Source organism: Trichosurus vulpecula, chromosome 1 (genome assembly GCF_011100635.1).
Source record: "Trichosurus vulpecula isolate mTriVul1 chromosome 1, mTriVul1.pri, whole genome shotgun sequence".
Classification (NCBI taxonomy): domain Eukaryota; kingdom Metazoa; phylum Chordata; class Mammalia; order Diprotodontia; family Phalangeridae; genus Trichosurus; species Trichosurus vulpecula.
The window spans coordinates 452,239,236-452,253,885 of NC_050573.1; the positions used below are offsets into that span (position 1 = coordinate 452,239,236).

A 14,650-nucleotide genomic window follows, 5' to 3' on the forward strand; every position below is an offset into this window, starting at 1 on the left:
AATCATTCCAATATAACCAGTTCATATCCATACACTCTCTCTACATAAACTCCTTTTAATTGTCCCAATAATGACAATGTTTTAAAAGTTACATGAATCATCTCCCCATATAGTAATTTAAACAGTTTAACCTTGTTGAGTTACTTATGATTTCTCTTTCTTGTTTACCTTTCTATGCTTCTCTTGAGTCTTGTGTTTGAATGTCAAATTTTCTATTTAGATCTTGCCTTTTCATAAGGAATGCTTGAAAGTCCTTTATTTCATTAAATATCTTTTCCTCTCTGAAGGATTATACCTAGTTTTTCTGGGTATGTTACTTTTTGTTGGTAATCCTACCTCCTTTGCCTTCTAGGATATCATATTCCAAGTCCTGTGCTCCTTTAATCTATCTGAGAATTTAACTAAGACTTGAAAGATAGCAAGGAATCCATGAGGTAGACATGAGAAGGTACATAATCCTTGGTATTGGGTAGCATAAGTGAAAATGTATAGATTCGGGTGTTTGGGCTATCATTTCTGAGGAGTAGCAAAGAGGCCAGTATAATTATAGGGGAGTGCCTGGTAGGTTAGGAAGTGGTTGGGTTGTGAAGGACTTTCAGTGTCACATGTAAGATTTTATATTTGACAGATTGGTGAGAGGCAACCTCCACTTATGGAATTTATTTATTTATTTATTCCATAAATAACGTTTTTCACAATTGATCATCATTACAACATTGCTATTACTGTGCACAATGATTTCCCTGGTTCTTCTCACTTCTATTTGCATCAGGTCATAAAACTCTTGCCATTTTTTTTCTGAAACCAATCCCCCTCATCATTTCTTATAGCACAATAGTACTCCTTCACAATCACATGCTAAACCTTCTCTTTATTATGCCTCAAGCCTTTGCTACCTATGACCCACTTAACCTTTAAATTCTATTTCTTCTTATCCACCAAACAATTCATCTTCCTTTCTTTAATATCTTATTTTCCAACTACTGTTGGAAAATGTCTCATAATCAGGTGGGTTATAATTTTAGAATTCTGTTTTTTACTTTTTATTCATAAAATTATTTGTCGATTCTTTTAAAAATCAATAATTTAATTAGTATGGGCACTCCTTCCATCATTACAGATCTCTTCAATGCAGCTTATTTAACCTGTTGTGGCAGAAAAAAAAACAATCATCAGCTGCTGGTCAGCCTTCTAGAGATGAGCTCCTCTTGGAATCAGCTAGGCGTGATCAGAAATGACTGATTTTGTCTTACTGCAGTGTATCAGTAAGGCAAAATTCATAACCTCAAAAATGACTATGAACATGCCTGTGTAGTTTGGAATCACAAAGTGTAAGAGATTCTCTAGATAGAAGGCAGGAGAAGTATAATATTTATTTAGACACTAGAGGATTAAATCCCAAAATGAATAACCCCAATTTGAAATAGCAGTAATTGTATTCCAAAACCAATAAGTTCACCTCAATGTAACAACAAGGAAATTACAACACAGTATTTCAACAAGGAACAATGTCATCCTGTAACCTTCCCCCCTGCTGGGACCTTCCCGTAAACACTCATGAATCCTAACTGTCTGCTTGCCTGAACTCTCTTCCCTCTCAGTTCTCTAGTCTCTGTAGCTCCCTGGTTTCCACTCTCAGTTCTGCACTCTCTCTGCAGCTCTGTCAACCCTGAGTTCTTACTCCTTCTCCTTGGGCTGAATTCTGAATTCTGAGCTTACAAGGGCTACCTTCTTGGTATATATACTTTTTTTAGGGTCCGATGGCTTCATGCCCAGTTAGCAAGCCTATATGTAGGCCTGCCTATAAACAAACTTCTAAACAAGCTTCCCTTTACTGGTCTCACCTGAGGCCTATTGAATGGATGAGAAAGGTCTTTAATCACTGATCAGCATCACAAAGGTGTAGGCCTGCCTCTAATCAAGCCTCCCTTAACTGGCCCCATCTGAGGCCTATTGAATGGGCAGAAAAGTGCTTTAGTCATTGATTGGCATCACATGATTCATCCTCAAAGATCTTCTTTCTAGGCAGAACCTGCTAGTGCTTAACTCTTGCCTGGCAGGGATGGATTTGGAGAGCCAAGTATAAACTCCATAACAGGATGAATCATGAGTGAAACCTTAATAAAAAAAATTATAAATAGAGATTTTCTTCTTATCAACAGTCAATGTATAATTTTGAAAATAAAAGTAATAGGATCATATATTTAGATCTGGTAGGGACCTTAAAGGCCATCTTATAGATATAGAAACTAAGGCTAGAGAAGTTAAATGACTTGCTTAGGGGCACAAAGCTAATAATAGACTGAGACAGAATTGGAACCCAAGTCTTCATCAATCCAAGTACTGTGCTCTATGTCTTCCACTATTCTGCCTAAACAACTCAAATGTGTACTTGAGTCTCCCATAAACAACACAGTATCTAGCACATTGTTGGTGCTTAATAAATTTCTATTTGATTGATCAATTTAAATGTTCAGTATTGATGAATCTAATCAACATTCTTTTTTTTTCCACAAGAGGCATCTAGATCCTCTTTTAAAATTGTCATAGAGTGAATAATTGCATGTTTTATTTTTGTACAGGCAGCCTCTGATTTCTTTTCTATTTGAGCTCTCCTTCCAGGGTAGTACAGTCTTGATGCTCTTTCCAGATTTCTGGAGGGAATTGACATCTCCATCAATTTCCCCATTAATGGCCTTTGCTGCTTGTTTTATAATGTCAAACATGAACTCTCTGTTTGCATAGAACTGAAAAATTATCCTTCCAGCAGCTGCATTTCTTCATTTGGTATTTTTTGAATTTATTTTAAATTCCCTTATAATTCATAATTTTTTTTTCTTTTTGTCTTGACAACAAAATGGAATGGATGGGAAGTCTCGCACAAATAGTTTCTTCTGGGCAAACCCATTTAAGATGTTTGAAAATCAAGGACTATGAAAAAAAGAAGTAGCTTATCATTGTATCATGTCATATAGCTGAAAGAGTACTGGCTGTACAGTAAGAGGCCTGTGATTCAAATCCTTCCTGATGCTTATACTTGTGGGACCTTAGACAAGCCAACCTCTCTAGGCCTCAGTTTTATCAGTAATATAATGTTAGAGTGGACTAGATCCTTCTGAATTCCTTTCCAGCTCTAGCTTCATGATTCTTATTGTTCTTTTTCAGTCATTTTTCAGTTATGTCCAATTCTTTGTGACACCATTTGAATTTTTCCTGGCAAAAAGTATTGGATTGCTTTGCCATTTCCTTCTTTAGATCATTTTATAGATGAGAAAACTGAGACAAAGAGGGTTAAATGATTTGTCCAGGATGACACAACTAGAAACTGTGTGAGGCTAGATTTGAACTCAGTAAGATGAGTCTTCCTGATTCCACATCCAGTGCTCTACACACTCTGCCACGGAGTTGCCCAATCATGATCTTGTGATACATCAATCTGATGGATACCATCTTAATGCAAAAAAGGACAATAATTTAAACATAACTAATAAAAATATTTTCCTGATGGAAAACACACAGATTCTGAGAGTCCACAGTTTCTTCTAATCATAACACAAAATCAAAGAAGCTTTCCATCCAGAGTGATACTCTTCTTTCCATCTCCACCTAGAAGCGTGAATTTTCTCTATAACATACCCAGCAAGTAGTTTTTCAGCCTTTGCATAAAGACCAAAATTATGGTAAAGTCATCTCCTTGGGGGGCATCCCATTTCTTTTTGCACCAGATCATATGGCAATGAAATTCCTTCTAATATTGAGCCTAAATCTGTGTCTGCAACCTCCACTCACTGTCCTTGTCTTGCCCTCTATAGCCAAACAAAATGAGCCTGATTCATATTTTATATAGCAATCTTTCAGATATTTAAAGATTATTTTTACACTCATATAATTGATTGAAAGTTATAGAGAAATGCAAGATACTGCAGTAATTATTTTTTAATGATAAAAAGGGCATTTTTCTAGGCAGAGCAAAATGTGCTTTTAAAGACTTTCATCCAACTAGGAGATTTTCATGAATTTGTTAAAAATTATATGGTTCCTTCATAAATTCAACCTTGGTGACTCTATTAAACAATTCTATGATTATTAATCTCAAGTGATAAATAAAATACAGAAATGTATGCTTAATACAGGAATTTGTCACTGTCACAGAAGATGTCTTTACCAGCTTCCATGTGGAAGAGTAGTTCCTTGTAGTCAATGAGATTCCTCTAGGTACTCTTCTGTTCTTTGAAATATGATAGAACTTTAACAAGCCTCTTCAATAAGAATGGTAATTGTTCAGAGACATCAGTCTAAAAACCTAAAAAGTGTAATGTAAGTAATAAAAATTACCTACTATCCAGATTCTGACATGTAAGAAATCCATTGAGTTTATATAGCAATACATCTATCTGAGACAGGAAATGCACAGAGGTATTTAGGCCTACCAATTAAGAAGAGAGTTTGAGTGGCATTGCATCTAGGGAATATGTGGCACTTTTAATGCTCTTGAGCATCAGAGTTCATGTTTTCAATGCTCTTGAGCATCAGAGTTCATGTTTTAAACCCAAGAATTTTCCAATGATACTAGATGTAAGGGTGGAAATCTTAGAATTCCATGAACTCTGAAGAATCAGAATTGCAGGTTAAATTAAAATCAATAGAGAAATGTATGGTTGAGCACAAGCAGGCCATAGCATATTTCCAATGAAGACCAATGTAACAGAATAAGGCATATTATTCAGTAATTGCATTATTGAAAATGGAGGCGAGCCAGTTAGTTATTGAGTGATCAATAAATAATGCACAACCTAAGTCACACACAGGTATTTGCAAAACATTTAAAAACAATAGATTTAGGCACTCACCATGTTGGGTAGATCTTTTGTAGAAGTTTTGGCCAGAGAATATAGACATGAAGTGCATATGTTGGCAAGGTTGTGATTTGTACTGTAGGATGAAACACGAAAATTTATGGGATCACAGATTCACTGAAGGTACACTCCCAGTCCTTTCAAGAAGATATGATCTGACCGATAGATTATCACAAGTTTTATTCAGGTATTAGCTTTTTTGGGGGTGGCTGGTGGTGGGGTCTAAACTATTCTATGTAACTTAGTTTGCTAAAATACAGGAGTCAATTTCCCCCAAAAGTGTTCTCCGTTCTATACTACTGACTTTATTCTTTGTATTCTAAATTGAGGGCCTTAAATTCATGCTCATGAATTTCCATTTTTAAGATTCTGGATATTTTTCCAGTTTGTATCTTTTTAGATCATTATTTTATCTTTCATTTTAATAATTAGTTTTTGTCATAAGCAAACTTAATAAGAATTCCACCTGTCCTCTATTTGCCTTCTCCTTCCACCCCAATTTTTATCCTCCTTGATCCCACAGCAGCATTTGACATTTTTGACCACTGCTTTCTCTGAAAGCTTCACCTTTTTTTCTCTCTAGAAGTGTTATATTTTGTTGGCTCTTACCTGTTTACCTACTACTTTTTTGTTTCCTTCACTGGTATTTTTTTTTCCTAATCCCTTATGAAATGTGTTATCCAAAGTTCTGTCCTTGGCCTTCTTGTATCCTCTAGTTAGCCTTCCTCCTCTATCAATTTTGTTCGGGCGTATGACTTCAATTTGTTCTCTGTGAAGATGATTTTCTATTTTATGTCCAGCTGTTTCTTCTATGTGGAATTCTTGATCAATTTCAACAAATTCATATATCTATTTGTATTATTAGCTCCTCACATCTAACTTGTCTAAAATAATTTATACTATATTTCTCCCAAAATCTGTTCTTCCTTCCGAACTTACTTATTTCTATCTCTGATACTACCATTTCTTCAAATGGTTCAATTCCTATAGAATCTTAGTGTTATCCTTAATTCTTTCTCCCTCATCTCTCATGTCTTCTCAGTTCCAAAGGCCTATTAATCCAAGCAGCCATGTCTCCCTTTTCCACCCTCTCGTATTTCCCTTGTCACTTTGAGGGCATAGATTCAGCTGAAAGGTGAGCCTAGCAGTAAGATTACAAGTTTGAGAAATGAGTGGGAGATGAAGATGTGGAGGGGACAAGTTTTGGTGGCTTTCCTAGAAGCCTAGCTTTGAAAGGTAAGAGTGATATGGGATAATGGATTCAAGGGAAAATGAATATGTGATGGTTTCAGGGAAAACAGTTTGGCTTTGTATGGATGAAGGCAATACAAGCATATTTGAAGAGAAGAAACGACTGGATTAAAAGAGATAGAACATTGAGGGGGGTTGTGATGGAAGTGGCAAGCTCCTACAGGATATGAGAGAGAATGTGATCAAAGACACAGATCCTTGAATTGACTCTCACAAAGAAAAGGCTTACCTCTTCTTCAGAAAATGGAGATGTTGAGGAAAAATAGGGAATGATTCTTAGATTATCAAAATGGGTAGGAAAAGGAAGATATAAAAGATGCTACTAGGTTACTTTAGCTAATTCTCTCCACAATGAGCTCCAATTCTTATTCCACAACCTTTAATATGAGTATTTCTCAAACATTTCAGCAGCAGAAAAAAAAAATTCCTTAAAAATTAGAATTGGGTAAGTGGAAGTTAATGATTCCATGAGACATCAAGAAACAATAAAACAAAATAAAAAGAATGAAAAAAATAGAAGAAAATGTGATATATCTCATAAGAAAAACAACTGACCTAGAAAAGTTAGCATTACAACCAAGAATCACCTACTCAGCAAAGCTGAGTATAATCTTTGAGGGGGAAAATAGATAGTTAATGAAACAGAGGACTTTCTTTTTTTAATTAATTAATTATTTAATTTAATATTTTTGGTTTTCAGCATTGATTGCCACAAGAGTTTGAATTACAAACTTTCTCCCCATTTCTTCCCTCCCCCATTCCAAGATGGCATATATTCTGGTTGCCCCATTCCCCAGTCAGCCCTCCCTTCTGTCACCCCACTTTCCCCTCATCCCATTTCCCTTACTTTATTGTAGGGCAAGATAGATTTCCATGCCCCATTGCCTGTATGTCTTATTTCCCAGTTGCATGCAAAAACTTTTTTTTGAACATCTGCTTTTAAAACTTTGAGTTCCAAATTCTCTCCCCTCTTGCCTCCCCATCCACCCTCCCTAAGAAGGCAAGCAATTCAACATAGGCCACATGTGTATCATTATGCAAAACCCTTTCACAATACTCATGTTGTGAAAGACTAACTATATTTTGCTGCTTCCTATCTCATCCCCCTTTATCCGATTTTCTCCTTGACCCTGTCCCTTTTTGAAAGTGTTTGATTTTAATTACCTCCTCCCCTTATCTGCCCTCCCTTCTATCATCCCCCCCTTTTTTTATTTCCCTCCTCTGTCTTTCCTGTGGGGTAAGGTACCCAATTGAGTGTGTATGTTATTCCCTCCTCAGGTCAAATCTGGTGAGAGCAAGATTCACTCATTCCCCCTCACCTGCCCCCTCTTCCCTTCCTACAGAACTGCTTTTTCTTGCCCCTTTTATGCAAGATAATTTACCCCATTCTATCTCCCCCTTTCTCCCTCTCTCAATATATTCCTTTCTCACCCCTTAATTTGATTTTATTATTTTAGACATCATCCCTTTATATTCAACTCATCCTGGCCCCTCTGTCTATATATATATATATATATATATATATATATATGCATATTCCCTTCAACTACCCTAATACTGAGGTCTCATGAATTATACACATCATCTTTCCATGTAGAAATGTGAACAAAACAGTTCAACTTTAGTAAGTCCCTTATGATTTTTCTTTCTTGTTTACCGTTTCATGCTTCTCTTGATTCTTGTGTTTGAAAGTCAGATTTTCTATTCAGCTCTGGTCTTTTCAATGAGAAAGCTTGAAAGTCCTCTATTTTATTGAAAATCTGTATTTTGCCTTGGAGCATGATACTCAGTTTTGCTGGGTAGGTGATTCTTGGTTTTAATTCTAGCTCCATTGACCTCCAGAGTATCATATTCTAAACCCTTAGATCCCTTAATGTTGAAGCTGTTAGATCTCGTGTTTTCCTGATTGTGTTTCCACAATACTCAAATTATTTCTTTCTGGCTGCTTGCAGTATTTTCTCCTTGATCTGGGAGCTCTGGAATTTGGTGAAAATGTTCCTAGGAGTTTTCTTTTTGGGATCTTTTCCAGGAGTCGATCAGTATGTTCTTTCAATTTCTATTTTACCCTCTGGCTCTAGAATATCAGGGCAGTTCTCCTTGATAGTTTCTTGAAAGATGATATCTAGGCTCTTTTTTGATCATGGCTTTCAGGTAGTCCAATAATTTTTAAATTAACTCTCCTGGATCCATTTTCCGGTCAGTGGTTTTTCCAATGAGATATTTCACATTGTCTTCCATTTTTTCATTCCTTTGGTTCTGTTTTATAATATCTTTATTTCTCACAAAGTCACTAACTTCCACTTGCTCCAATCTAATTTTTAAGGTAGTATTTTCTTCAGTGGTCTTTTGGACCTCCTTTTCCATTTGGCTAATTTTGCCTTTCAACGCATTCTTCTCCTCATTGGCTTTTTGGAGCTCTTTTGCCATTTGAGTAAGTCTATTTTTTAAGGTGTTACTTTCTTCACTATTTTTTGCCTCTCCTTTAGCAAATCATTGACTTGTTTTTCATGGTTTTCTCACATCAGTCTCATTTCTGTTCCCAATATTTTCTCTCCTTCTCTAACTTGCTTTTCCAAATCGTTTTTGAGCTCTTCCATGGCCTGAGACCAATTCATGTTTTTCTGGGAGGCTTTTGATGTAGGCTCTTTGACTTTGTTGGCTTCTTCTGCCTGTATATTTTGGTCTTCTTTGTCACCAAAGAAAGATTCCCAAGTCTGAGTCTGAATCTGAATCCGTTTTTGCTTCCTGGCCATGTTCCCAGCCAACTACTTGACACTTGAGTTTTTCGTTGGGTGTGACTGCTTGTAGAGTAGACCGTAATTTTTCCCAAGCTTGAGGGGCTGTGCTATTGTTTTCAGAACTATTTCTACACAGCAATCTCTGCCACACCAGTGCTTTTCCTCCCCCAAAAACTGATGACCTGGACTGCAACTCAGATCTAAGCAGGCTCTGCACTCCTGCTCTGATTCGCCACATAATTCCTCCCACCAGCCGAGCCTGGGGCCAGAAGCAACTGCAGCTGTAGTTCTGTCCTCAGAGTTGCACCACCTCCACTGCCCCCAGGGCAATGGCCAAACAGCAAATTCCTTTCACTCTGTCCCCTGCATTTTTCCCACTAACCTTCCCTGTTGTCTTTGGTGTTTGTGGGTTGAGAAGTCTGGTAACTGCCACAGCTCACTGATTCAGTGTGCTAGGGCCTGTTCTGCCCAGCTCCTGGTTCTGGTTGGTCCTGGTGTGGCCCATGCTGGGTTCTGCTCCCCTCTGTTCTCAGCTCCATGAGATAGACCTTACCTAGCAACCATCCAGGCTGTCCTGGGCTGGAGCCCCGCTTCACTCTGCTATTTTGTGGGTTCTGCAGTTCTAAAATTTGGTCAGAGCCATTTTTAGTAGGTGTTTGGAGGGTCCTGGGGAGAGCTTTAGGCAAGTCCCTGCTTTCAAATTGCCACCTGAAACAGAGGACTTTCATGCCTTCCTGATGAAAAGACTAGAGCTAAATTTAAAAAAATGTTTTCAAATACAAGACTCAAGAAAAGCATCAACAGATAAACAGGAAAGAGAAATCAAAAGGTACTCAATAAGGTTAAACTGTCTGTATTCCCACAGGGAAAGATGATACTTGTAACTCCTAAACACTTTATCATTATTATTAGGCAGTTAGAAGGAGTGTACATAGACAGAGGGTGTAGTAGCAATTTAGATTTGAAGATCTTTCCCACCCATTAATAGGCCATGTGACCTGTTTCTGTCACAGGAAGCCTAAGTCACATGTGGTGGGAGGAGCTTCCTGACAGGACAAGGACGCTATGCTGCAGGAAACGGAGAGAGAGAGGGAGGAGGAGGGAGAGAGAGAGAGAGAGAGAGAGAGAGAGAGAGCAGTTATGGCTGCTAATAGCTTCTAATGGCTTCCATTGTGATAATTAGTGACTTATCTATACTGTGAGTTTGTCTTTGGGAAGACCCCAACAAGGGGTCCGAGGCATTTTGGGATGGTGAGGCTCCATGTTGTGATATTATGTATTGAATGTTTTACTGCTCCGATAGATTGGATAAATGGCTCGTGGGATATGGTTCTCTATTATCTCAATAAGTGGGTTACCTCTTCTACTTTCTACGTGGAGAGTCTCATATACTTTGCGATATAGAACCACATAGGCATTTTGATAATCATCATCTATGTTGTCATTATTGCCTTACTGATACAGAGGGCAGAGATGTTAGTTGAATATTCTGGTTTGATATCTAAAAATAAAATGAAAAAGTGATAAAAAAAGAAATGCATTAGGAGAAGGGGGAAAAGAAAGGTAGAATGGAGCAAATTATCTCACATAAAAGAGGCATGAAACAGCTTTTTCTGTGGAGGAGAAAATGGGGGAGGAAGGTGGGAACACTTGAACATTACTCTCATTGAAACTGGCTCAAAGAGAAATACAATACACACTCAGCTGGGCATAGAAATCTATTTCACTTTACGGGAAAGTAGGAGAAGAAGGGGATAAGAGAAGGGGAAGATGATAGAAAGGAGAGCAGATTGAGGGAGGTGGTAGTCAGAAGCAAAACACTTTTGGAGAAGGACAGAGTGAAAGGAGAGACAGAGTAGGACAAACAGGGAAAACAGGATGGAAAGAAATGAACAGTTAGTAATCATAAATGTAAAAAAATACAGCAAGTATCAGTGATAAAGACCTCATTTCTTAAATGTATAGAGAACTGAGTCAAATTTATGGAAATTTGAACCATTCCCCAAATGATAAATGGTCAAAGGATATGAACAGACAGTTTTCAAAGTAATCAAACCTATCTTTGCTCATATGAAAACATTCTCTAAATCACTCTTGATTAGAGAAATGAAGATCAAAAGAACTCTGAGGTACCACTTCATATCTATCAGATTGGTTAACATGACAGAAAAGGAAAGTGACAAATGTTGGAGGAATGTGGTGAAACTGAGGTGTGAATGCACTGTTGGTGGAAGTGTGAACTGATTCAGCCATTCTGTAGAGCAATTTGGAACTATGCCCAATGGGCTATAAAACCATGCATACCCATTGACTTAGCAAAGACACTACTAGGTCTGTATCCCAAGGATATCAAAAACAAAAAGGAAAAGGACCTACATGTATAAAAATTATGTATAGCAGCTCTTCAAGTAGTGGCAAAATAACTGGAAATTGAAGGGATGCCCTTTAAATGGCGAATGGGTGAACAAGTTGTGGTATATGATTGTGATAGAACATTATTTTCTATAAGAAATGGTGAGCAGGCAGATTTCAGAGAAATCTGGAAAGACTTACATGAACTGATGCAAAGTGAAGTGAGCAGAACCAGAACCGTGTACACAGTAACAGGAATTTTCTACAATGATCAACTGTGAATGACTTAGCTATTTTCAGCAATGCAACAATCCAAGACAATTCCTAAGAACTTATAATGGAAAAAAAATGTTGACCATCTCCAGATAAAGAACTGATGTAGTAAATGCAAATCTAAGCATACTTTTTTTTTTTAATTATTAAAGAGCTTTATTCCACCCAACGCGGTAAACTTGGGGGGGGGGGGGGATAGTGCATTTAATCTTCCTCCTCGTCATCGCCAGTGCCCGCCCCTCCCTGGCCCTTCTTGGCATTCTTCCTCTTGACCCTGCCAGCCCGGCCACCACCGTAGGGTGAGCGCAGGGAGAAATCGATGTGCTTCTGGGAGTCGAGGCGCACGATGAAGGAGGGGATGTTCACCACCTGCTTTCTGACTCTGATGTGCCTCTGGCGGATGAGCACGCGCGCGTGGTGGATGGACTTGGCCAGGCCCAGCTTGAAGACCTGCGTCTGCAGGCGCCGCTCCAGGAAGTCCTCGATCTTCAGGCCCAGGATGTAATCCAGCTTCATCTTCCCCTCGTCCAGGACGCCGATGCGCACCAGCCGCCGCAGCAGAGCGTTACCTTCGAACAGACGCCGCGGGTCCTTCTCGTCCAGCGTGAGCAGCTCCCGCGCCGCCTTGCGGATCTTGGCCAGCGTGAACTTGACCCGCCACACCTCGCGCTTGTTGCGGAGCCCGTACTCGCCGATCAGCTTCAACTCTTGGTCCAGGCGCGACTTCTCGAAGGGCCGCCGCGGCGTCACGTACGTCTTCCGACAAACCCAGCTCCGGGCGACCGGCATCTTGGCCTAGCAGGACGGTCTGAGCCGCGCCTCCACCACGCTTCACAACCGGCTGAGAACTAAGCATACTTTTTTAACTTGCTTTTTTTTGTCTATTTTCTTCTACAATATGATGATATGAAAATACGTTTTGCATGACTGCACATGTGTAACATGTGTCAAATTGCTTGCCTTCTTAATGAAGGGGGAGGCAAGGGAGGGAGGGAGAGAATTTGAAACTCAAAATTTTAAGAAATGAATGTTAAAAATTGTTTTTACATGTAATTGGGGGGGAATAAAACATTAAATTAAAAAAAAAATCAGCAGCTGGGGGCAGCTATGTGGCACAGTAGATAGACAACCAGGACTGGAGTCAGAAAGACTCATCTTCTTGAGTGCAAAAAACCCCACAGCCTCAGACTAGCTGTGTGATCTTGGGCAAGTCACTTAACCCTGTTTGCCTCAGTTTCCTCATCTGTAAAATGTGCTGGAGAAGGAAATGGAAACTCATTCCAATGTCCTTCCTAAGAAATGTGGTCACAAAGGGTCAGATACAACTAAACAGTAACAAAAACAACAAAAAGTTCAGTCCCCAGACCTTCACTCCTTGGAATCTTCATTATTTTCATACTTTAAATATTTTAAGCTATCATTTCTATTACCTTGGCCCCTAAACTGTATCTAAAGTTCTGCCATCTTTCTCATTGCCCATTCCCATGTTTCCTATTGTTGTTGAACATTTCCATTTAAAGAACCGGTTACTACAAATTCAACGTATCCAAGGATCTCTTCATCTTCCCTCCCAAATAATTTTTCCTTCATTGTACCCTATTTTGGTTAATAACTCCACCATTTTTTCTTCTAGAACTCAATACCCTGAGATATGCTCAGCTCCAACATCTCCCTGAACTCATGAATCTAATTATATTCCTAGACCTATCATTCTTGTTTCAAAATCCCTCACACAACTCTCTTCTTTTCTAATCCCATTGAGTATAGGCTTATTCAAGTTTTGGCTCTCCCATGTCTAACCTACCCAAACCCTTCTTCTTTCCAATTGATCCTCTATACTACTGCCAGATTAATCCTTCTAAATTGCTGTCTCCATTGCATCATTCTCTTAATCAAATCCTATAATTTCTTCCCATTGCTTACTGGATAAAATCTAAGTGTCTCTGCTTTCTGGCAATATCCTCCACAAGGCAATCCTGATCTATCTGTTTAGCCTTCTCTCCAACTACTCTCCTACAGAAAGACTCCATGCCACCCAAACTCATTTCTTTATTGTGATATAAACATACTATTTTCTTTACTATCTCTTTGAGTTCACAAATGGTATACTTCCCTTCTCTCTGCCTATTTCAATCCTAATTGTAATTTAAGACCAGAATCCTTAAGCTGGTAATACTGTAACTACATGCCAGACAATTAGTATACATCAACACTACCTTTTTTCCTTTTGTAGAGGGAGAATAACAAATCTCCCATCAAATGCCAAGTTAGTGGCTAATGATATTTCCTAATACTTAACTACAGTCTTCCAAAGCCCGTATCATCCTGTCTCCAAATTTAATACTCTAAACCTACTTTTTACTTAGATAATACAAAAATATATTATTTTTTCTGCAAGTATATCTATTTATGCATTCTAGCATTTTAATACAAAAATATAGCATTTGTACCATCTAAATAGAGGGTAAATCTAGGGTATTAGACTTGGAGAGAGGGATGCCTCTGATACTTATTAGCTGGGTGGCACTGAGAAATTCATTTAAACTCTATGTAGCTTAGGCAGCTCTCTAGGATTGATTCACAAAGTCACAGACAGGTCTATCCAATTTAGGTGAAAGGGGTTGCCCATGCTAAAGTTTTAAGTATTGTACAATTAGGTTGTTATATAGGTTGTATAGGTTGTTAATAAGTTGAATATGAGTACCAATAAGACTTTATAACAAAATTTGAATGTATTTGGATATGTCAGCCCTTAAAGGACCATTTAAAACATTTTTATTAAAAGCTATATTATGATTACTATTATATAAAAATCATGTAGACTATAGGATTGACTTTGGAAAAACCAAATGGAAAACACACACACACACACACACACACACACACACATACACACACTTCAGAATAGCTGACCTTGTCATGGAATTTAAAAAAAAAATATGTGAGCCAACTTGATTTATATTTTGCTAGATTTCCTTGTACAAGCAATGCAACATTTTAATTTTAGCACAAATGATCCAAAACATCAAACTGAACATTTTTGTATAAAATTCTGTTGTATTAGATAGTATGTGCAGACCAGCCAGATGTCTTTTTATGTTGCATTTTTAAACTAAAATCCCCCTAGAGATTTAAGGAATATCTGTGCAGAAAACTTCCAAAATTAGCACTTATAACAGT

The 14,650-nt window shown here is 38.1% G+C and overlaps 1 protein-coding gene across 1 annotated transcript; it reads right to left on the reverse strand.

The window, feature by feature from the left end:
• Positions 1-11,600: 11,600 nt before the first annotated feature.
• Positions 11,601-12,307, reverse strand: LOC118830782 (40S ribosomal protein S9). Its single transcript, XM_036737727.1, has one exon. It carries the CDS (start codon positions 12,257-12,259, stop codon positions 11,675-11,677), a length of 585 nt encoding a protein of 194 aa, XP_036593622.1. The 5' UTR covers positions 12,260-12,307; the 3' UTR covers positions 11,601-11,674.
• Between the last annotated feature and the right edge of the window lie 2,343 nt (positions 12,308-14,650).

Excerpts from the sequence above, each read along its gene's own strand:
- LOC118830782 (XM_036737727.1), bottom strand. The coding sequence starts at position 12,259 with ATGCCGGTCGCCCGGAGCTGGGTTTGTCGGAAGACGTACGTGACGCCG.